This window comes from Oncorhynchus keta, chromosome 1 (assembly GCF_023373465.1).
Source record: "Oncorhynchus keta strain PuntledgeMale-10-30-2019 chromosome 1, Oket_V2, whole genome shotgun sequence".
Classification (NCBI taxonomy): Eukaryota; Metazoa; Chordata; class Actinopteri; order Salmoniformes; family Salmonidae; genus Oncorhynchus; species Oncorhynchus keta.
Window position 1 is genome coordinate 6,229,645 of NC_068421.1, and position 26,007 is coordinate 6,255,651.

Genomic DNA, 26,007 nt, shown 5'->3' on the forward strand with positions numbered 1-26,007 from the left:
CATTAACATAACGATAGAGGGTCAGTCTACATCACCACATTAACATAACGATAGAGGGTCAGTCTACATCACCACATTAACATAACGATAGAGGGTCAGTCTATATTACATTAACATAACGATAGAGGGTCAGTCTACATCACCACATTAACATAACGATAGAGGGTTAGTCTATATTACATTAACATAATGATAGAGGGTTAGTCTATATTACATTAACATAACGATAGAGGGTTAGTCTATATTACATTAACATAACGATAGAGGGTTAGTCTATATTACATTAACATAACGATAGAGGGTTAGTCTATATTACATTAACATAATGATAGAGGGTCAGTCTATATTACATTAACATAATGATAGAGGGTTAGTCTATATAATACATTAACATAATGATAGAGGGTCAGTCTATATTACATTAACATAACGATAGAGGGTTAGTCTATATTACATTAACATAATGATAGAGGGTTAGTCTATATTACATTAACATAACGATAGAGGGTTAGTCTATATTACATTAACATAACGATAGAGGGTCAGTCTATATTACATTAACATAACGATAGAGGGTCAGTCTACATCACCACATTAACATAATGACAGAGGGTTAGTCTACATCACCACATTAACATAACGATAGAGGGTTAGTCTACATCACATCATTAACATAATGATAGAGGGTCAGTCTACATCACCACATTAACATAACGATAGAGGGTTAGTCTATATTACATTAACATAATGATAGAGGGTTAGTCTATATTACATTAACATAATGATAGAGGGTTAGTCTATATTACATTAACATAATGATAGAGGGTTAGTCTACATCACCACATTAACATAACGATAGAGGGTTAGTCTATATTACATTAACATAATGATAGAGGGTTAGTCTATATTACATTAACATAATGATAGAGGGTTAGTCTATATTACATTAACATAACGATAGAGGGTTAGTCTATATTACATTAACATAACGATGGAGGGTCAGTCTACATCACCACATTAACATAATGATAGAGGGTTAGTCTATATTACATTAACATAACGATAGAGGGTTAGTCTATATTACATTAACATAACGATAGAGGGTTAGTCTACATTACATTAACATAATGATAGAGGGTTAGTCTATATTACATTAACATAATGATAGAGGGTTAGTCTATATTACATTAACATAACGATAGAGGGTTAGTCTACATCACCACATTAACATAACGATAGAGGGTTAGTCTATATTACATTAACATAACGATAGAGGGTTAGTCTATATTACATTAACATAACGATAGAGGGTTAGTCTACATCACCACATTAACATAACGATAGAGGGTTAGTCTATATTACATTAACATAATGATAGAGGGTTAGTCTATATTACATTAACATAACGATAGAGGGTTAGTCTACATCACCACATTAACATAACGATAGAGGGTTAGTCTATATTACATTAACATAACGATAGAGGTTAGTCTATATTACATTAACATAACGATAGAGGGTTAGTCTACATTACATTAACATAATGATAGAGGGTTAGTCTACATCACCACATTAACATAATGATAGAGGGTCAGTCTATATTACATTAACATAATGATAGAGGGTTAGTCTACATCACCACATTAACATAATGATAGAGGGTTAGTCTATACTACATCATTAACATAACGATAGAGGGTTAGTCTACATCACATCATTAACATAATGATAGAGGGTTAGTCTACATCACCACATTAACATAATGATAGAGGGTTAGTCTATATTACATTAACATAATGATAGAGGGTTAGTCTACATCACCACATTAACATAATGATAGAGGGTTAGTCTACATCACCACATTAACATAACGATAGAGGGTTAGTCTATATTACATTAACATAATGATAGAGGGTTAGTCTACATCACCACATTAACATAATGATAGAGGGTCAGTCTACATCACCACATTAACATAACGATAGAGGGTCAGTCTATATTACATTAACATAACGATAGAGGGTCAGTCTACATCACCACATTAACATAACGATAGAGGGTTAGTCTATATTACATTAACATAATGATAGAGGGTTAGTCTACATCACCACATTAACATAACGATAGAGGGTCAGTCTACATTACATTAACATAATGATAGAGGGTCAGTCTACATCACCACATTAACATAACGATAGAGGGAGTCAGTCTATATTACATTAACATAACGATAGAGGTTAGTCTACATCACCACATTAACATAACGATATAGGGTCAGTCTACATTACATTAACATAATGATAGAGGGTCAGTCTATATTACATTAACATAATGATAGAGGTTAGTCTACATCACCACATTAACATAACGATAGAGGGTCAGTCTACATCACCACATTAACATAACGATAGAGGGTTAGTCTATATTACATTAACATAACGATAGAGGGTTAGTCTATATTACATTAACATAACGATAGAGGGTCAGTCTATATTACATTAACATAACGATAGAGGGTCAGTCTACATCACCACATTAACATAATGACAGAGGGTTAGTCTATATTACATTAACATAATGATAGAGGGTTAGTCTATATTACATTAACATAACGATAGAGGGTTAGTCTATATTACATTAACATAACGATAGAGGGTTAGTCTACATCACCACATTAACATAACGATAGAGGGTTAGTCTATATTACATTAACATAACGATAGAGGGTTAGTCTATATTACATTAACATAACGATAGAGGGTCAGTCTACATCACCACATTAACATAATGACAGAGGGTTAGTCTATATTACATTAACATAATGATAGAGGGTTAGTCTATATTACATTAACATAACGATAGAGGGTTAGTCTATATTACATTAACATAACGATAGAGGGTGAGTCTACATCACCACATTAACATAACGATAGAGGGTTAGTCTATATTACATTAACATAATGATAGAGGGTCAGTCTACATCACCACATTAACATAACGATAGAGGGTTAGTCTATATTACATTAACATAATGATAGAGGGTCAGTCTATATTACATTAACATAACGATAGAGGGTTAGTCTATATTACATTAACATAATGATAGAGGGTCAGTCTATATTACATTAACATAACGATAGAGGGTTAGTCTATATTACATTAACATAACGATAGAGGGTCAGTCTATATTACATTAACATAACGATAGAGGGTTAGTCTATATTACATTAACATAATGATAGAGGGTCAGTCTACATCACATCATTAACATAACGATAGAGGGTTAGTCTATATTACATTAACATAACGATAGAGGGTTAGTCTACATCACCACATTAACATAACGATAGAGGGTTAGTCTATATTACATTAACATAATGATAGAGGGTTAGTCTATATTACATTAACATAATGATAGAGGGTCAGTCTACATCACATCATTAACATAACGATAGAGGGTTAGTCTATATTACATTAACATAACGATAGAGGGTTAGTCTACATCACCACATTAACATAACGATAGAGGGTTAGTCTATATTACATTAACATAACGATAGAGGGTTAGTCTATATTACATTAACATAATGACAGAGGGTCAGTCTACATCACATCATTAACATAACGATAGAGGGTCAGTCTACATCACCACATTAACATAACGATAGAGGGTTAGTCTATATTACATTAACATAATGATAGAGGGTCAGTCTACATCACCACATTAACATAATGATAGAGGGTTAGTCTATATTACATTAACATAATGATAGAGGGTCAGTCTACATCACCACATTAACATAACGATAGAGGGTTAGTCTATATTACATTAACATAACGATAGAGGGTTAGTCTACATCACCACATTAACATAACGATAGAGGGTTAGTCTATATTACATTAACATAATGACAGAGGGTCAGTCTACATCACATCATTAACATAACGATAGAGGGTCAGTCTACATCACCACATTAACATAACGATAGAGGGTTAGTCTATATTACATTAACATAATGATAGAGGGTCAGTCTACATCACCACATTAACATAATGATAGAGGGTTAGTCTATATTACATTAACATAATGATAGAGGGTCAGTCTACATCACATCATTAACATAACGATAGAGGGTTAGTCTATATTACATTAACATAACGATAGAGGGTCAGTCTACATCACCACATTAACATAATGATAGAGGGTTAGTCTATATTACATTAACATAATGATAGAGGGTCAGTCTACATCACATCATTAACATAATGATAGAGGGTCAGTCTACATCAGTACATTAACATAATGACAGAGGGTCAGTCTACATCAGGACATTAACATAATGACAGAGGTTCAGTCTACATCACCACATTAAAATAACGATAGAGGGTCAGTCTACATCAGTACATTAACATAACGATAGAGGGTCAGTCTACATCAGTACATTAACATAATGACAGAGGGTCAGTCTACATCAGGACATTAACATAATGACAGAGGTTCAGTCTACATCACCACATTAGCATAATGATAGAGGGTCAGTCTACATCACCACATTAACATAATGACAGAGGTTCAGTCTACATCACCACACTAGCATAATGATAGAGGGTCAGTCTACATCACCACATTAGCATAATGATAGAGGGTCAGTCTACATCACCACATTAGCATAATGATAGAGGGTCAGTCTACATCACCACATTAGCATAATGATAGAGGGTCAGTCTACATCACCACATTAACATAACGATAGAGGGTCAGTCTACATCAGTACATTAACATAATGATAGAGGGTTAGTCTATATTACATTAACATAATGATAGAGGGTTAGTCTATATTACATTAACATAATGATAGAGGGTTAGTCTATATTACATTAACATAACGACAGAGGGTTAGTCTACATCACCACATTAACATAATGATAGAGGGTTAGTCTATATTACATCATTAACATAACGATAGAGGGTTAGTCTACATCACATCATTAACATAATGATAGAGGGTTAGTCTACATCACCACATTAACATAATTATAGAGGGTTAGTCTATATTACATTAACATAATGATAGAGGGTTAGTCTACATCACCACATTAACATAATGATAGAGGGTTAGTCTACATCACCACATTAACATAACGATAGAGGGTTAGTCTATATTACATTAACATAATGATAGAGGGTTAGTCTACATCACCACATTAACATAATGATAGAGGGTCAGTCTACATCACCACATTAACATAACGATAGAGGGTTAGTCTACATCACCACATTAACATAACGATAGAGGGTTAGTCTATATTACATTAACATAATGATAGAGGGTTAGTCTACATCACCACATTAACATAATGATAGAGGGTCAGTCTACATCACCACATTAACATAACGATAGAGGGTCAGTCTATATTACATTAACATAATGATAGAGGGTTAGTCTACATCACCACATTAACATAACGATAGAGGGTCAGTCTACATTACATTAACATAATGATAGAGGGTCAGTCTACATCACCACATTAACATAACGATAGAGGGTCAGTCTATATTACATTAACATAACGATAGAGGGTTAGTCTACATCACCACATTAACATAACGATAGAGGGTCAGTCTACATTACATTAACATAATGATAGAGGGTCAGTCTATATTACATTAACATAATGATAGAGGGTTAGTCTACATCACCACATTAACATAACGATAGAGGGTCAGTCTACATCACCACATTAACATAACGATAGAGGGTTAGTCTATATTACATTAACATAACGATAGAGGGTTAGTCTATATTACATTAACATAACGATAGAGGGTCAGTCTATATTACATTAACATAACGATAGAGGGTCAGTCTACATCACCACATTAACATAATGACATAGGGTTAGTCTATATTACATTAACATAATGATAGAGGGTTAGTCTATATTACATTAACATAACGATAGAGGGTTAGTCTATATTACATTAACATAACGATAGAGGGTTAGTCTACATCACCACATTAACATAACGATAGAGGGTTAGTCTATATTACATTAACATAACGATAGAGGGTTAGTCTATATTACATTAACATAACGATAGAGGGTCAGTCTATATTACATTAACATAACGATAGAGGGTCAGTCTACATCACCACATTAACATAATGACAGAGGGTTAGTCTATATTACATTAACATAATGATAGAGGGTTAGTCTATATTACATTAACATAACGATAGAGGGTTAGTCTATATTACATTAACATAACGATAGAGGGTGAGTCTACATCACCACATTAACATAACGATAGAGGGTTAGTCTATATTACATTAACATAATGATAGAGGGTCAGTCTACATCACCACATTAACATAACGATAGAGGGTTAGTCTATATTACATTAACATAATGATAGAGGGTCAGTCTATATTACATTAACATAACGATAGAGGGTTAGTCTATATTACATTAACATAATGATAGAGGGTCAGTCTATATTACATTAACATAACGATAGAGGGTTAGTCTATATTACATTAACATAACGATAGAGGGTCAGTCTATATTACATTAACATAACGATAGAGGGTTAGTCTATATTACATTAACATAATGATAGAGGGTCAGTCTACATCACATCATTAACATAACGATAGAGGGTTAGTCTATATTACATTAACATAACGATAGAGGGTTAGTCTACATCACCACATTAACATAACGATAGAGGGTTAGTCTATATTACATTAACATAATGATAGAGGGTTAGTCTATATTACATTAACATAATGATAGAGGGTCAGTCTACATCACATCATTAACATAACGATAGAGGGTTAGTCTATATTACATTAACATAACGATAGAGGGTTAGTCTACATCACCACATTAACATAACGATAGAGGGTTAGTCTATATTACATTAACATAATGACAGAGGGTCAGTCTACATCACATCATTAACATAACGATAGAGGGTCAGTCTCATCACCACATTAACATAACGATAGAGGGTTAGTCTATATTACATTAACATAATGATAGAGGGTCAGTCTACATCACCACATTAACATAATGATAGAGGGTTAGTCTATATTACATTAACATAATGATAGAGGGTCAGTCTACATCACCACATTAACATAACGATAGAGGGTTAGTCTATATTACATTAACATAACGATAGAGGGTTAGTCTACATCACCACATTAACATAACGATAGAGGGTTAGTCTATATTACATTAACATAATGACAGAGGGTCAGTCTACATCACATCATTAACATAACGATAGAGGGTCAGTCTACATCACCACATTAACATAACGATAGAGGGTTAGTCTATATTACATTAACATAATGATAGAGGGTCAGTCTACATCACCACATTAACATAATGATAGAGGGTTAGTCTATATTACATTAACATAATGATAGAGGGTCAGTCTACATCACATCATTAACATAACGATAGAGGGTTAGTCTATATTACATTAACATAACGATAGAGGGTCAGTCTACATCACCACATTAACATAATGATAGAGGGTTAGTCTATATTACATTAACATAATGATAGAGGGTCAGTCTACATCACATCATTAACATAATGATAGAGGGTCAGTCTACATCAGTACATTAACATAATGACAGAGGGTCAGTCTACATCAGGACATTAACATAATGACAGAGGTTCAGTCTACATCACCACATTAAAATAACGATAGAGGGTCAGTCTACATCAGTACATTAACATAACGATAGAGGGTCAGTCTACATCAGTACATTAACATAATGACAGAGGGTCAGTCTACATCAGGACATTAACATAATGACAGAGGTTCAGTCTACATCACCACATTAGCATAATGATAGAGGGTCAGTCTACATCACCACATTAACATAATGACAGAGGTTCAGTCTACATCACCACACTAGCATAATGATAGAGGGTCAGTCTACATCACCACATTAGCATAATGATAGAGGGTCAGTCTACATCACCACATTAGCATAATGATAGAGGGTCAGTCTACATCACCACATTAGCATAATGATAGAGGGTCAGTCTACATCACCACATTAACATAACGATAGAGGGTCAGTCTACATCAGTACATTAACATAACGATAGAGGGTTAGTCTATATTACATTAACATAACGATAGAGGGTCAGTCTACATCACCACATTAACATAATGATAGAGGGTTAGTCTACATCAGAACATTAACATAACGATAGAGGGTCAGTCTACATCACCACATTAACATAACGATAGAGGGTTAGTCTATATTACATTAAAATAACAATAGAGGGTCAGTCTACATCACATCATTAACATAACGATAGAGGGTCAGTCTACATCACCACATTAACATAACGATAGAGGGTTAGTCTATATTACATTAACATAATGATAGAGGGTCAGTCTACATCACCACATTAACATAATGATAGAGGGTTAGTCTATATTACATTAACATAATGATAGAGGGTCAGTCTACATCACATAATTAACATAACGATAGAGGGTTAGTCTATATTACATTAACATAACGATAGAGGGTCAGTCTACATCACCACATTAACATAATGATAGAGGGTTAGTCTATATTACATTAACATAATGATAGAGGGTCAGTCTACATCACATCATTAACATAATGATAGAGGGTCAGTCTACATCAGTACATTAACATAATGACAGAGGGTCAGTCTACATCAGGACATTAACATAATGACAGAGGTTCAGTCTACATCACCACATTAAAATAACGATAGAGGGTCAGTCTACATCAGTACATTAACATAACGATAGAGGGTCAGTCTACATCAGTACATTAACATAATGACAGAGGGTCAGTCTACATCAGGACATTAACATAATGACAGAGGTTCAGTCTACATCACCACATTAGCATAATGATAGAGGGTCAGTCTACATCACCACATTAACATAATGACAGAGGTTCAGTCTACATCACCACACTAGCATAATGATAGAGGGTCAGTCTACATCACCACATTAGCATAATGATAGAGGGTCAGTCTACATCACCACATTAGCATAATGATAGAGGGTCAGTCTACATCACCACATTAGCATAATGATAGAGGGTCAGTCTACATCACCACATTAACATAACGATAGAGGGTCAGTCTACATCAGTACATTAACATAACGATAGAGGGTTAGTCTATATTACATTAACATAACGATAGAGGGTCAGTCTACATCACCACATTAACATAATGATAGAGGGTTAGTCTACATCAGAACATTAACATAACGATAGAGGGTCAGTCTACATCACCACATTAACATAACGATAGAGGGTTAGTCTATATTACATTAAAATAACAATAGAGGGTCAGTCTACATCACCACATGAGCATAATTGCATTTACATTTAAGTCATTTAGCAGACGCTCTTATCCAGAGCGACTTACAAATTGGTGCATTCACCTTATGACATCCAGTGGAACAGCCACTTTACAATAGTGCATCTAAATCTTTTAAGGGGGAGGGGTGAGAAGGATTACTTTATCCTATCCTAGGTATTCCTTAAAGAGGTGGGGTTTCAGGTGTCTCCGGAAGGTGGTGATTGACTCCGCTGTCCTGGCGTCGTGAGGGAGTTTGTTCCACCATTGGGGGGCCAGAGCAGCGAACAGTTTTGACTGGGCTGAGCGGGAACTGTACTTCCTCAGTGGTAGGGAGGCGAGCAGGCCAGAGGTGGATGAACGCAGTGCCCTTGTTTGGGTGTAGGGCCTGATCAGAGCCTGGAGGTACTGAGGTGCCGTTCCCCTAACAGCTCCGTAGGCAAGCACCATGGTCTTGTAGCGGATGCGAGCTTCAACTGGAAGCCAGTGGAGAGAGCGGAGGAGCGGGGTGACGTGAGAGAACTTGGGAAGGTTGAACACCAGACGGGCTGCGGCGTTCTGGATGAGTTGTAGGGGTTTAATGGCACAGGCAGGGAGCCCAGCCAACAGCGAGTTGCAGTAATCCAGACGGGAGATGACAAGTGCCTGGATTAGGACCTGCGCCACTTTCTGTGTGAGGCAGGGTCGTACTCTGCGGATGTTGTAGAGCATGAACCTACAGGAACGGGCCACCGCCTTGATGTTAGTTGAGAACGACAGGGTGTTGTCCAGGATCACGCCAAGGTTCTTAGCGCTCTGGGAGGAGGACACAATGGAGTTGTCAACCGTGATGGCGAGATCATGGAACGGGCAGTCCTTCCCGGGAGGAAGAGCAGCTCCGTCTTGCCGAGGTTCAGCTTGAGGTGGTGATCCGTCATCCACACTGATATGTCTGCCAGACATGCAGAGATGCGATTCGCCACCTGGTCATCAGAAGGGGGAAAGGAGAAGATTAATTGTGTGTCGTCTGCATAGCAATGATAGGAGAGACCATGTGAGGTTATGACAGAGCCAAGTGACTTGGTGTATAGCGAGAATAGGAGAGGGCCTAGAACAGAGCCCTGGGGGACACCAGTGGTGAGAGCGCGTGGTGAGGAGACAGATTCTCGCCACGCCACCTGGTAGGAGCGACCTGTCAGGTAGGACGCAATCCAAGCGTGAGCCGCGCCGGAGATGCCCAACTCGGAGAGGGTGGAGAGGAGGATCTGATGGTTCACAGTATCGAAGGCAGCCGATAGGTCTAGAAGGATGAGAGCAGAGGAGAGAGAGTTAGCTTTAGCAGTGCGGAGCGCCTCCGTGATACAGAGAAGAGCAGTCTCAGTTGAATGACTAGTCTTGAAACCTGACTGATTTGGATCAAGAAGGTCATTCTGAGAGAGATAGCGGGAGAGCTGGCCAAGGACGGCACGTTCAAGAGTTTTGGAGAGAAAAGAAAGAAGGGATACTGGTCTGTAGTTGTTGACATCGGAGGGATCGAGTGTAGGTTTTTTCAGAAGGGGTGCAACTCTTGCTCTCTTGAAGACGGAAGGGACGTAGCCAGCGGTCAGGGATGAGTTGATGAGCGAGGTGAGGTAAGGGAGAAGGTCTCCGGAAATGGTCTGGAGAAGAGAGGAGGGGATAGGGTTGAGCGGGCAGGTTGTTGGGCGGCCGGACGTCACAAGACGCGAGATTTCATCTGGAGAGAGAGGGGAGAAAGAGGTCAGAGCACAGGGTAGGGCAGTGTGAGCAGAACCAGCGGTGTCGTTTGACTTAGCAAACGAGGATCGGATGTCGTAATAATGACAGAGGGTTAGTCTACATCACCACATTAACATAACGATAGAGGGTTAGTCTACATCACCACATTAACATAATGATAGAGGGTCAGTCTACATCACCACATTAACATAATGATAGAGGGTTAGTCTACATCACCACATTAACATAACGATAGAGGGTTAGTCTATATTACATTAACATAACGATAGAGGGTCAGTCTACATCACCACATTAACATAATGATAGAGGGTCAGTCTACATCACCACATTAACATAATGATAGAGGGTCAGTCTACATCACCACATTAACATAATGATAGAGGGTCAGTCTACATCACCACATTAACATAATGATAGAGGGTCAGTCTACATCACCACATTAACATAACGATAGAGGGTTAGTCTACATCAGAACATTAACATAACGATAGAGGGTTAGTCTATATTACATTAAAATAACAACAGAGGGTCAGTCTGTCTGTCTGATTCCTTCCTGTCTGTCTCTCTGACTCCTGTCTCTCTGACTCCTGTCTCTCTGACTCCTGTCTCTCTGACTCCTGTCTCTCTGACTCCTGTCTGTCTCTCTGACTCCTGTCTCTCTGACTCCTGTCTCTCTGACTCCTGTCTGTCTCTCTGACTCCTGTCTCTCTGACTCCTGTCTGTCTCTCTGACTCCTGTCTGTCTGACTCCTGTCTGTCTCTCTGACTCCTGTCTCTCTGACTCCTGTCTCTCTGACTCCTGTCTCTCTGACTCCTGTCTGTCTCTCTGACTCCTGTCTGTCTGACTCCTGTCTGTCTGACTCCTGTCTGTCTGACTCCTGTCTCTCTGACTCCTGTCTCTCTGACTCCTGTCTCTCTGACTCCTGTCTGTCTCTCTGACTCCTGTCTCTCTGACTCCTGTCTGTCTCTCTGACTCCTGTCTCTCTGACTCCTGTCTCTCTGACTCCTGTCTCTCTGACTCCTGTCTCTCTGACTCCTGTCTGTCTGACTCCTGTCTGTCGGACTCCTGTCTGTCTGACTCCTGTCTCTCTGACTCCTGTCTCTCTGACTCCTGTCTGTCTGACTCCTGTCTCTCTGACTCCTGTCTGTCTGACTCCTGTCTGTCTGACTCCTGTCTGTCTGACTCCTGTCTGTCTGACTCCTGTCTCTCTGACTCCTGTCTGTCTGACTCCTGTCTGTCTGATTCCTTCCTGTCTGTCTCTCTGACTCCTGTCTCTCTGACTCCTGTCTGTCTGACTCCTGTCTGTCTCTCTGACTCCTGTCTCTCTGACTCCTGTCTGTCTGACTCCTGTCTGACTCCTGTCTGTCTGACTCCTGTCTGTCTGACTCCTGTCTGTCTGACTCCTGTCTCTCTGACTCCTGTCTGTCTGACTCCTGTCTGTCTGATTCCTTCCTGTCTGTCTCTCTGACTCCTGTCTCTCTGACTCCTGTCTCTCTGACTCCTGTCTCTCTGACTCCTGTCTCTCTGACTCCTGTCTGTCTGACTCCTGTCTGTCTGACTCCTGTCTGTCTGACTCCTGTCTCTCTGACTCCTGTCTCTCTGACTCCTGTCTGTCTGACTCCTGTCTCTCTGACTCCTGTCTGTCTGACTCCTGTCTGTCTGACTCCTGTCTGTCTGACTCCTGTCTGTCTGACTCCTGTCTCTCTGACTCCTGTCTGTCTGACTCCTGTCTGTCTGATTCCTTCCTGTCTGTCTCTCTGACTCCTGTCTCTCTGACTCCTGTCTGTCTGACTCCTGTCTGTCTCTCTGACTCCTGTCTGTCTGACTCCTGTCTGTCTGACTCCTGTCTGTCTGACTCCTGTCTGTCTGACTCCTGTCTCTCTGACTCCTGTCTGTCTGACTCCTGTCTGTCTGATTCCTTCCTGTCTGTCTCTCTGACTCCTGTCTCTCTGACTCCTGTCTCTCTGACTCCTGTCTCTCTGACTCCTGTCTCTCTGACTCCTGTCTCTCTGACTCCTGTCTGTCTGCCTCCTGTCTGTCTGACTCCTGTCTGTCTGACTCCTGTCTGTCTCTCTGACTCCTGTCTGTCTGACTCCTGTCTCTCTGACTCCTGTCTGTCTGACTCCTGTCTGTCTGCCCTCCAGTGGACGACCTTCAGATCTCGTGTTACAGGATCATGTGTTCCATCTACTCGCTGGGCACCGTCAAGACGCCTCACGCTGAGAAGTTAGTACACACTATAGTACACACTACCTGCTTAAAGGGAAATTACAATCAAAACAATTCTCTCTTTTGCTATTTTTCCCCCATTTGATTACAGTCCCCAAAATATTTAACATGTCATCAGTCAAATTTTCAAGATATCGGATTCCCAAGAAGCATTTTGACGATGTGGCCAGTGACACTTTGCTTCTTGAAAGTCTGATATCTTGAAAGTTTGACTGCTGACATTCAAAGTATGTTGGGACAATGAAAGAAATACCAAAATACTGTTTTTGAATGGAGTTTTGCTTTCAAAATTGAGTATATGTGTGTGTGTGTGGGGGGGGGGTTAAAAGTCATTCCAGTTTTGTTTTTCATCAAGTTGTATGTTTGACATTATGTCTGGGCTATGCCATGTCTCACCGTGTCTGTCTGTCTGTCTGTCTGTCTGTCTGTCTGTCTGTCTGTCTGTCTGTCCCCTCCATGTCTCACAGTATCGCAGTGCATTTTCTCATACGTTAATTAAGCAAACATTTGTGAAAATCAACAAAGATATAAATATCTAATCTAAATCACTACTCTCCACCAGCGTCAAAGGGCTCTGGTCAAAAGTAGTTCACTATATTATATATTATGGGCTCAGTGTTTATAGTGGTTATTATCACTATGGGCTCAGTGTTTATAGTGGTTATTATCGCTATGGGCTCAGTGTTTATAGTGGTTATTATCGCTATGGGCTCAGTGTTTATTGTGGTTATTATCCCTGTGGGCTCAGTGTTTATAGTGGTTATTATCCCTGTGGGCTCAGTGTTTATAGTGGTTATTATCCCTGTGGGCTCAGTGTTTATAGTGGTTATTATCGCTATGGGCTCAGTGTTTATAGTGGTTATTATCGCTATGGGCTCAGTGTTTATAGTGGTTATTATCCCTGTGGGCTCAGTGTTTATAGTGGTTATTATTCTATATATTATGGGCTCAGTGTTTATAGTGGTTATTATCGCTATGGGCTCAGTGTTTATAGTGGTTATTATCCCTGTGGGCTCAGTGTTTATAGTGGTTATTATCGCTATGGGCTCAGTGTTTATAGTGGTTATTATCCCTATGGGCTCAGTGTTTATAGTGGTTATTATCCCTGTGGGCTCAGTGTTTATAGTGGTTATTATTCTATATATTATGGGCTCAGTGTTTATAGTGGTTATTATCGCTATGGGCTCAGTGTTTATAGTGGTTATTATCCCTATGGGCTCAGTGTTTATAGTGGTTATTATCCCTGTGGGCTCAGTGTTTATAGTGGTTATTATTCTATATATTATGGGCTCAGTGTTTATAGTGGTTATTATCGCTATGGGCTCAGTGTTTATAGTGGTTATTATCGCTATGGGCTCAGTGTTTATAGTGGTTATTATCCCTGTGGGCTCAGTGTTTATAGTGGTTATTATCGCTATGGGCTCAGTGTTTATAGTGGTTATTATCCCTGCGGGCTCAGTGTTTATAGTGGTTATTATCGCTATGGGCTCAGTGTTTATAGTGGTTATTATCCCTGTGGGCTCAGTGTTTATAGTGGTTATTATCGCTATGGGCTCAGTGTTTATAGTGGTTATTATTCTATATATTATGGGCTCAGTGTTTATAGTGGTTATTATCCCTGTGGGCTCAGTGTTTATAGTGGTTATTATTCTATATATTATGGGCTCAGTGTTTATAGTGGTTATTATTCTATATATTATGGGCTCAGTGTTTATAGTGGTTATTATCCCTGTGGGCTCAGTGTTTATAGTGGTTATTATTCTATATATTATGGGCTCAGTGTTTATAGTGGTTATTATTCTATATATTATGGGCTCAGTGTTTATAGTGGTTATTATCGCTATGGGCTCAGTGTTTATAGTGGTTATTATTCTATATATTATGGGCTCAGTGTTTATAGTGGTTATTATCGCTATGGGCTCAGTGTTTATAGTGGTTATTATCCCTGTGGGCTCAGTGTTTATAGTGGTTATTATTCTATATATTATGGGCTCAGTGTTTATAGTGGTTATTATCCCTGTGGGCTCAGTGTTTATAGTGGTTATTATCCCTGTGGGCTCAGTGTTTATAGTGGTTATTATCCCTGTGGGCTCAGTGTTTATAGTGGTTATTATCCCTGTGGGCTCAGTGTTTATAGTGGTTATTATCGCTATGGGCTCAGTGTTTATAGTGGTTATTATCGCTATGGGCTCAGTGTTTATAGTGGTTATTATCCCTGTGGGCTCAGTGTTTATAGTGGTTATTATTCTATATATTATGGGCTCAGTGTTTATAGTGGTTATTATCGCTATGGGCTCAGTGTTTATAGTGGTTATTATCCCTGTGGGCTCAGTGTTTATAGTGGTTATTATCGCTATGGGCTCAGTGTTTATAGTGGTTATTATCCCTATGGGCTCAGTGTTTATAGTGGTTATTATCCCTGTGGGCTCAGTGTTTATAGTGGTTATTATTCTATATATTATGGGCTCAGTGTTTATAGTGGTTATTATCGCTATGGGCTCAGTGTTTATAGTGGTTATTATCCCTGTGGGCTCAGTGTTTATAGTGGTTATTATCGCTATGGGCTCAGTGTTTATAGTGGTTATTATCCCTGCGGGCTCAGTGTTTATAGTGGTTATTATCGCTATGGGCTCAGTGTTTATAGTGGTTATTATCCCTGTGGGCTCAGTGTTTATAGTGGTTATTATCGCTATGGGCTCAGTGTTTATAGTGGTTATTATTCTATATATTATGGGCTCAGTGTTTATAGTGGTTATTATCCCTGTGGGCTCAGTGTTTATAGTGGTTATTATTCTATATATTATGGGCTCAGTGTTTATAGTGGTTATTATTCTATATATTATGGGCTCAGTGTTTATAGTGGTTATTATTCTATATATTATGGGCTCAGTGTTTATAGTGGTTATTATTCTATATATTATGGGCTCAGTGTTTATAGTGGTTATTATTCTATATATTATGGGCTCAGTGTTTATAGTGGTTATTATTATATATATTATGGGCTCAGTGTTTATAGTGGTTATTATTCTATATATTATGGGCTCAGTGTTTATAGTGGTTATTATTCTATATATTATGGGCTCAGTGTTTATAGTGGTTATTATCCCTGTGGGCTCAGTGTTTATAGTGGTTATTATTCTATATATTATGGGCTCAGTGTTTATAGTGGTTATTATTCTATATAGTATGGGCTCAGTGTTTATAGTGGTTATTATTCTATATATTATGGGCTCAGTGTTTATAGTGGTTATTATTCTATATATTATGGGCTCAGTGTTTATAGTGGTTATTATTCTATATATTATGGGCTCAGTGTTTATAGTGGTTATTATTCTATATATTATGGGCTCAGTGTTTATAGTGGTTATTATTCTATATATTATGGGCTCAGTGTTTATAGTGGTTATTATTCTATATATTATGGGCTCAGTGTTTATAGTGGTTATTATTCTATATATTATGGGCTCAGTGTTTATAGTGGTTATTATTATATATATTATGGGCTCAGTGTTTATAGTGGTTATTATTCTATATATTATGGGCTCAGTGTTTATAGTGGTTATTATCGCTATGGGCTCAGTGTTTATAGTGGTTATTATTCTATATATTATGGGCTCAGTGTTTATAGTGGTTATTATCCCTGTGGGCTCAGTGTTTATACTGGTTATTATTCTATATATTATGGGCTCAGTGTTTATAGTGGTTATTATTCTATATATTATGGGCTCAGTGTTTATAGTGGTTATTATTCTATATATTATGGGCTCAGTGTTTATAGTGGTTATTATTCTATATATTATGGGCTCAGTGTTTATAGTGGTTATTATTCTATATATTATGGGCTCAGTGTTTATAGTGGTTATTATTCTATATATTATGGGCTCAGTGTTTATAGTGGTTATTATTATATATATTATGGGCTCAGTGTTTATAGTGGTTATTATTATATATATTATGGGCTCAGTGTTTATAGTGGTTATTATTCTATATATTATGGGCTCAGTGTTTATAGTGGTTATTATTCTATATATTATGGGCTCAGTGTTTATAGTGGTTATTATCCCTGTGGGCTCAGTGTTTATAGTGGTTATTATTCTATATATTATGGGCTCAGTGTTTATAGTGGTTATTATTCTATATATTATGGGCTCAGTGTTTATAGTGGTTATTATTCTATATATTATGGGCTCAGTGTTTATAGTGGTTATTATTCTATATATTATGGGCTCAGTGTTTATAGTGGTTATTATTCTATATATTATGGGCTCAGTGTTTATAGTGGTTATTATTCTATATATTATGGGCTCAGTGTTTCTAGTGGTTATTATTCTATATATTATGGGCTCAGTGTTTATAGTGGTTATTATTCTATATATTATGGGCTCAGTGTTTATAGTGGTTATTATCCCTGTGGGCTCAGTGTTTATAGTGGTTATTATTCTATATATTATGGGCTCAGTGTTTATAGTGGTTATTATTCTATATATTATGGGCTCAGTGTTTATAGTGGTTATTATTATATATATTATGGGCTCAGTGGTTGTAGTGGTTATTATTCTATATATTATGGGCTCAGTGTTTATAGTGGTTATTATTCTATATATTATGGGCTCAGTGTTTATAGTGGTTATTATCGCTATGGGCTCAGTGTTTATAGTGGTTATTATTCTATATATTATGGGCTCAGTGTTTATAGTGGTTATTATCCCTGTGGGCTCATTGTTTATAGTGGTTATTATTCTATATATTATGGGCTCAGTATTTATAGTGGTTATTATCCCTGTGGGCTCGGTGTTTATAGTGGTTATTATTCTATATATTATGGGCTCAGTGTTTATAGTTGTTATTATCGCTATGGGCTCAGTGTTTATAGTGGTTATTATCGCTATGGGCTCAGTGTTTATAGTGGTTATTATCGCTATGGGCTCAGTGTTTATAGTGGTTATTATTCTATATATTATGGGCTCAGTGTTTATAGTGGTTATTATCCCTGTGGGCTCAGTGTTTATAGTGGTTATTATTCTATATATTATGGGCTCAGTGTTTATAGTGGTTATTATTCTATATATTATGGGCTCAGTGTTTATAGTGGTTATTATCCCTGTGGGCTCAGTGTTTATAGTGGTTATTATCCCTGTGGGCTCAGTGTTTATAGTGGTTATTATCCCTGTGGGCTCATTGTTTATAGTGGTTATTATTCTATATATTATGGGCTCAGTATTTATAGTGGTTATTATCCCTGTGGGCTCAGTGTTTATAGTGGTTATTATTCTATATATTTTGGGCTCAGTGTTTATAGTGGTTATTATCGCTATGGGCTCAGTGTTTATAGTGGTTATTATCGCTATGGGCTCAGTGTTTATAGTGGTTATTATCGCTATGGGCTCAGTGTTTATAGTGGTTATTATTCTATATATTATGGGCTCAGTGTTTATAGTGGTTATTATCCCTGTGGGCTCAGTGTTTATAGTGGTTATTATTCTATATATTATGGGCTCAGTGTTTATAGTGGTTATTATTCTATATATTATGGGCTCAGTGTTTATAGTGGTTATTATCCCTGTGGGCTCAGTGTTTATAGTGGTTATTATCCCTGTGGGCTCAGTGTTTATAGTGGTTATTATCGCTGTGGGCTCAGTGTTTATAGTAGTTATTATTCTATATATTATGGGCTCAGTGTTTATAGTGGTTATTATTCTATATATTTTGGGCTCAGTGTTTATAGTGGTTATTATCGCTATGGGCTCAGTGTTTATAGTGGTTATTATTCTATATATTATGGGCTCAGTGTTTATAGTGGTTATTATCCCTGTGGGCTCAGTGTTTATAGTGGTTATTATTCTATATATTATGGGCTCAGTGTTTATAGTGGTTATTATCCCTGTGGGTTCAGTGTTTATAGTGGTTATTATCCCTATGGGCTCAGTGTTTATAGTGGTTATTATCGCTATGGGCTCAGTGTTTATAGTGGTTATTATTCTATATATTATGGGCTCAGTGTTTATAGTGGTTATTATTCTATATATTATGGGCTCAGTGTTTATAGTGGTTATTATTCTATATATTATGGGCTCAGTGTTTATAGTGGTTATTATTATATATATTATGGGCTCAGTGTTTATAGTGGTTATTATCCCTGTGGGTTCAGTGTTTATAGTGGTTATTATCCCTGTGGGCTCAGTGTTTATAGTGGTTATTATCGCTATGGGCTCAGTGTTTATAGTGGTTATTATTCTATATATTATGGGCTCAGTGTTTTTAGTGGCTATTATCCCTGTGGGCTCAGTGTTTATAGTGGTTATTATCGCTATGGGCTCAGTGTTTATAGTGGTTATCGCTATGGGCTCAGTGTTTATAGTGGTTATTATTCTATATATTATGGGCTCAGTGTTTATAGTGGTTATTATCGCTATGGGCTCAGTTTTTATAGTGGTTATTATCGCTATGGGCTCAGTGTTTATAGTGGTTATTATTCTATATATTATGGGCTCAGTGTTTATAGTGGTTATTATCCTTGTGGGCTCATTGTTTATAGTGGTTATTATTCTATATATTATGGGCTCAGTGTTTATAGTGGTTATTATTCTATATATTATGGGCTCAGTGTTTATAGTGGTTATTATCCCTGCGGGCTCAGTGTTTATAGTGGTTATTATCGCTATGGGCTCAGTGTTTATAGTGGTTATTATTCTATATATTATGGGCTCAGTGTTTATAGTGGTTATTATTCTATATATTATGGGCTCAGTGTTTATAGTGGTTATTATCGCTATGGGCTCAGTGTTTATAGTGGTTATTATTCTATATATTATGGGCTCAGTGTTTATAGTGGTTATTATCCCTGCGGGCTCAGTGTTTATAGTGGTTATTATTCTATATATTATGGGCTCAGTGTTTATAGTGGTTATTATCCCTGTGGGCTCAGTGTTTATAGTGGTTATTATCGCTATGGGCTCAGTGTTTATAGTGGTTATTATCCCTGTGGGCTCAGTGTTTTTAGTGGTTATTATTCTATATATTATGGGCTCAGTGTTTATAGTGGTTATTATCCCTGCGGGCTCAGTGTTTATAGTGGTTATTATCGCTATGGGCTCAGTGTTTATAGTGGTTATTATCCCTGTGGGCTCAGTGTTTATAGTGGTTATTATCACTATGGGCTCAGTGTTTATAGTGGTTATTATTCTATATATTATGGGCTCAGTGTTTATAGTGGTTATTATCGCTATGGGCTCAGTGTTTATAGTGGTTATTATTCTATATATTATGGGCTCAGTGTTTATAGTGGTTATTATCCCTGTGGGCTCAGTGTTTATAGTGGTTATTATCCCTGTGGGCTCAGTGTCTATAGTGGTTATTATCGCTATGGGCTCAGTGTTTATAGTGGTTATTATCGCTATGGGCTCAGTGTTTATAGTGGGTATTATTGCTATGGGCTCAGTGTTTATAGTGGTTATTATTCTATATATTATGGGCTCAGTGTTTATAGTGGTTATTATCGCTATGGGCTCAGTGTTCATAGTGGTTATTATTCTATATATTATGGGCTCAGTGTTTATAGTGGTTATTATTCTATATATTATGGGCTCAGTGTTTATAGTGGTTATTATCACTATGGGCTCAGTGTTTATAGTGGTTATTATTCTATATATTATGGGCTCAGTGTTTATAGTGGTTATTATCGCTATGGGCTCAGTGTTTATAGTGGTTATTATCCCTGTGGGCTCAGTGTTTATAGTGGTTATTATCGCTATGGGCTCAGTGTTTATAGTGGTTATTATTCTAACTATTATGGGCTCAGTGTTTATAGTGGTTATTATCCCTGTGGGCTCAGTGATTATAGTGGTTATTATTCTATATATTATGGGCTCAGTGTTTATAGTGGTTATTATTCTATATATTATGGGCTCAGTGTTTATAGTGGTTATTATCACTGTGGGCTCAGTGTTTATAGTGGTTATTATCGCTGTGGGCTCAGTGTTTATAGTGTCTCTGGTTATTATCGCTATGGGCTCAGTGTTTATAGTGGTTATTATCGCTATGGGCTCAGTGTTTAGAGTGGTTATTATCGCTATGGGCTCAGTGTTTATAGTTTCTCTGGTTATTATCGCTATGGGCTCAGTGTTTATAGTGGTTATTATCGCTATGGGCTCAGTGTTTATAGTGTCTCTGGTTATTATCGCTATGGGCTCAGTGTTTAGAGTGGTTATTATCGCTATGGGCTCAGTGTTTATAGTTTCTCTGGTTATTATCGCTATGGGCTCAGTGTTTATAGTGGTTATTATCGCTATGGGCTCAGTGTTTATAGTGGTTATTATCGCTATGGGCTCAGTGTTTATAGTGTCTCTGGTTATTATCGCTGATCCTGATGTTTGTTTGTTCAGGTTTCTGTTCTGTTACTATAACACACTTTGCAGTCCATGGGCTCAGTGTTTATAGTGTCTCTGGTTATTATCGCTATGGGCTCAGTGTTTATAGTGTCTCTGGTTATTATCGCTGATCCTGATGTTTGTTTGTTCAGGTTTCTGTTCTGTTACTATAACACACTTTGCAGTCCATGGGCTCAGTGTTTATAGTGTCTCTGGTTATTATCGCTATGGGCTCAGTGTTTATAGTGGTTATTATCGCTATGGGCTCAGTGTTTATAGTGTCTCTGGTTATTATCGCTGATCCTGATGTTTGTTTGTTCAGGTTTCTGTTCTGTTACTATAACACACTTTGCAGTCCATGGGCTCAGTGTTTATAGTGTCTCTGGTTATTATCGCTATGGGCTCAGTGTTTATAGTGTCTCTGGTTATTATCGCTGATCCTGATGTTTGTTTGTTCAGGTTTCTGTTCTGTTACTATAACACACTTTGCAGTCCATGGGCTCAGTGTTTATAGTGTCTCTGGTTATTATCGCTATGGGCTCAGTGTTTATAGTGTCTCTGGTTATTATCGCTGATCCTGATGTTTGTTTGTTCAGGTTTCTGTTCTGTTACTATAACACACTTTGCAGTCCATGGGCTCAGTGTTTATAGTGTCTCTGGTTATTATCGCTATGGGCTCAGTGTTTATAGTGGTTATTATCGCTATGGGCTCAGTGTTTATAGTGTCTCTGGTTATTATCGCTGATCCTGATGTTTGTTTGTTCAGGTTTCTGTTCTGTTACTATAACACACTTTGCAGTCCATGGGCTCAGTGTTTATAGTGTCTCTGGTTATTATCGCTATGGGCTCAGTGTTTATAGTGTCTCTGGTTATTATCGCTGATCCTGATGTTTGTTTGTTCAGGTTTCTGTTCTGTTACTATAACACACTTTGCAGTCCATGGGCTCAGTGTTTATAGTGTCTCTGGTTATTATCGCTATGGGCTCAGTGTTTATAGTGGTTATTATCGCTATGGGCTCAGTGTTTATAGTGTCTCTGGTTATTATCGCTGATCCTGATGTTTGTTTGTTCAGGTTTCTGTTCTGTTACTATAACACACTTTGCAGTCCATGGGCTCAGTGTTTATAGTGTCTCTGGTTATTATCGCTATGGGCTCAGTGTTTATAGTGTCTCTGGTTATTATCGCTGATCCTGATGTTTGTTTGTTCAGGTTTCTGTTCTGTTACTATAACACACTTTGCAGTCCATGGGCTCAGTGTTTATAGTGTCTCTGGTTATTATCGCTATGGGCTCAGTGTTTATAGTGGTTATTATCGCTATGGGCTCAGTGTTTATAGTGTCTCTGGTTATTATCGCTGATCCTGATGTTTGTTTGTTCAGGTTTCTGTTCTGTTACTATAACACACTTTGCAGTCCATGGGCTCAGTGTTTATAGTGTCTCTGGTTATTATCGCTATGGGCTCAGTGTTTATAGTGTCTCTGGTTATTATCGCTGATCCTGATGTTTGTTTGTTCAGGTTTCTGTTCTGTTACTATAACACACTTTGCAGTCCATGGGCTCAGTGTTTATAGTGTCTCTGGTTATTATCGCTATGGGCTCAGTGTTTATAGTGTCTCTGGTTATTATCGCTGATCCTGATGTTTGTTTGTTCAGGTTTCTGTTCTGTTACTATAACACACTTTGCAGTCCATGGGCTCAGTGTTTATAGTGTCTCTGGTTATTATCGCTATGGGCTCAGTGTTTATAGTGTCTCTGGTTATTATCGCTGATCCTGATGTTTGTTTGTTCAGGTTTCTGTTCTGTTACTATAACACACTTTGCAGTCCATGGGCTCAGTGTTTATAGTGTCTCTGGTTATTATCGCTATGGGCTCAGTGTTTATAGTGGTTATTATCGCTATGGGCTCAGTGTTTATAGTGTCTCTGGTTATTATCGCTGATCCTGATGTTTGTTTGTTCAGGTTTCTGTTCTGTTACTATAACACACTTTGCAGTCCATGGGCTCAGTGTTTATAGTGTCTCTGGTTATTATCGCTATGGGCTCAGTGTTTATAGTGGTTATTATCGCTATGGGCTCAGTGTTTATAGTGTCTCTGGTTATTATCGCTGATCCTGATGTTTGTTTGTTCAGGTTTCTGTTCTGTTACTATAACACACTTTGCAGTCCATGGGCTCAGTGTTTATAGTGTCTCTGGTTATTATCGCTATGGGCTCAGTGTTTATAGTGTCTCTGGTTATTATCGCTGATCCTGATGTTTGTTTGTTCAGGTTTCTGTTCTGTTACTATAACACACTTTGCAGTCCATGGGCTCAGTGTTTATAGTGTCTCTGGTTATTATCGCTATGGGCTCAGTGTTTATAGTGGTTATTATCGCTATGGGCTCAGTGTTTATAGTGTCTCTGGTTATTATCGCTGATCCTGATGTTTGTTTGTTCAGGTTTCTGTTCTGTTACTATAACACACTTTGCAGTCCATGGGCTCAGTGTTTATAGTGTCTCTGGTTATTATCGCTATGGGTTCAGTGTTTATAGTGGTTATTATCGCTATGGGCTCAGTGTTTATAGTGTCTCTGGTTATTATCGCTGATCCTGATGTTTGTTTGTTCAGGTTTCTGTTCTGTTACTATAACACACTTTGCAGTCCATGGGCTCAGTGTTTATAGTGTCTCTGGTTATTATCGCTATGGGCTCAGTGTTTATAGTGTCTCTGGTTATTATCGCTGATCCTGATGTTTGTTTGTTCAGGTTTCTGTTCTGTTACTATAACACACTTTGCAGTCCATGGGCTCAGTGTTTATAGTGTCTCTGGTTATTATCGCTATGGGCTCAGTGTTTATAGTGTCTCTGGTTATTATCGCTGATCCTGATGTTTGTTTGTTCAGGTTTCTGTTCTGTTACTATAACACACTTTGCAGTCCATGGGCTCAGTGTTTATAGTGTCTCTGGTTATTATCGCTATGGGTTCAGTGTTTATAGTGGTTATTATCGCTATGGGCTCAGTGTTTATAGTGTCTCTGGTTATTATCGCTGATCCTGATGTTTGTTTGTTCAGGTTTCTGTTCTGTTACTATAACACACTTTGCAGTCCATGGGCTCAGTGTTTATAGTGTCTCTGGTTATTATCGCTATGGGCTCAGTGTTTATAGTGTCTCTGGTTATTATCGCTGATCCTGATGTTTGTTTGTTCAGGTTTCTGTTCTGTTACTATAACACACTTTGCAGTCCATGGGCTCAGTGTTTATAGTGTCTCTGGTTATTATCGCTATGGGCTCAGTGTTTATAGTGTCTCTGGTTATTATCGCTGATCCTGATGTTTGTTTGTTCAGGTTTCTGTTCTGTTACTATAACACACTTTGCAGTCCATGGGCTCAGTGTTTATAGTGGTTATTATCGCTATGGGCTCAGTGTTTATAGTGTCTCTGGTTATTATCGCTGATCCTGATGTTTGTTTGTTCAGGGTTCTGTTACTATAACACACTTTGCAGTCCATGGGCTCAGTGTTTATAGTGGTTATTATCCCTGTGGGCTCAGTGTTTACTTTGCAGTCCATGGGCTCAGTGTTTATAGTGGTTATTATCCCTGTGGGCTCAGTGTTTACTTTGCAGTCTATGGGCTCAATGTTTATAGTGGTTATTATCGCTGTGGGCTCAGTGTTTATAGTGGTTATTATCCCTGTGGGCTCAGTGTTTATAGTGGTTATTATTCTACTTTGCAGTCCATGGGCTCAGTGTTTATAGTGGTTATTATCGCTATGGGCTCAGTGTTTATAGTGGTTATTATCTCTATGAGCTCAGTGTTTATAGTGGTTATTATTCTATATATTATGGGCTCAGTGTTTATAGTGGTTATTATCCCTGTGGGCTCAGTGTTTACTTTGCAGTCTATGGGCTCAGTGTTTATAGTGGTTATTATCGCTGTGGGCTCAGTGTTTATAGTGGTTATTATCCCTGTGGGCTCAGTGTTTATAGTGGTTATTATTCTACTTTGCAGTCCATGGGCTCAGTGTTTATAGTGGTTATTATCGCTATGGGCTCAGTGTTTATAGTGGTTATTATCTCTATGAGCTCAGTGTTTATAGTGGTTATTATTCTATATATTATGGGCTCAGTGTTTATAGTGGTTATTATTCTATATATTATGGGCTCAGTGTTTATAGTGGTTATTATCTCTATGGGCTCAGTGTTTATAGTGGTTATTATTCTATATATTATGGGCTCAGTGTTTATAGTGGTTATTATTCTATATATTATGGGCTCAGTGTTTATAGTGGTTATTATTCTATATATTATTT

At 37.8% G+C, this 26,007-nt stretch overlaps 1 protein-coding gene across 1 annotated transcript in view; it reads left to right on the top strand.

Moving 5' to 3' along the window:
• The window catches only part of ryr1b (ryanodine receptor 1b (skeletal)), a 301,559-nt gene that overhangs the window by 165,273 nt on the left and 110,279 nt on the right, over window positions 1-26,007 (top strand). The window contains exon 63 of the mRNA XM_052469270.1: window positions 13,266-13,347. Coding sequence (XP_052325230.1) covers window positions 13,266-13,347 — 82 coding nt within the window. The remainder of the gene's footprint in view (window positions 1-13,265; window positions 13,348-26,007) is intronic.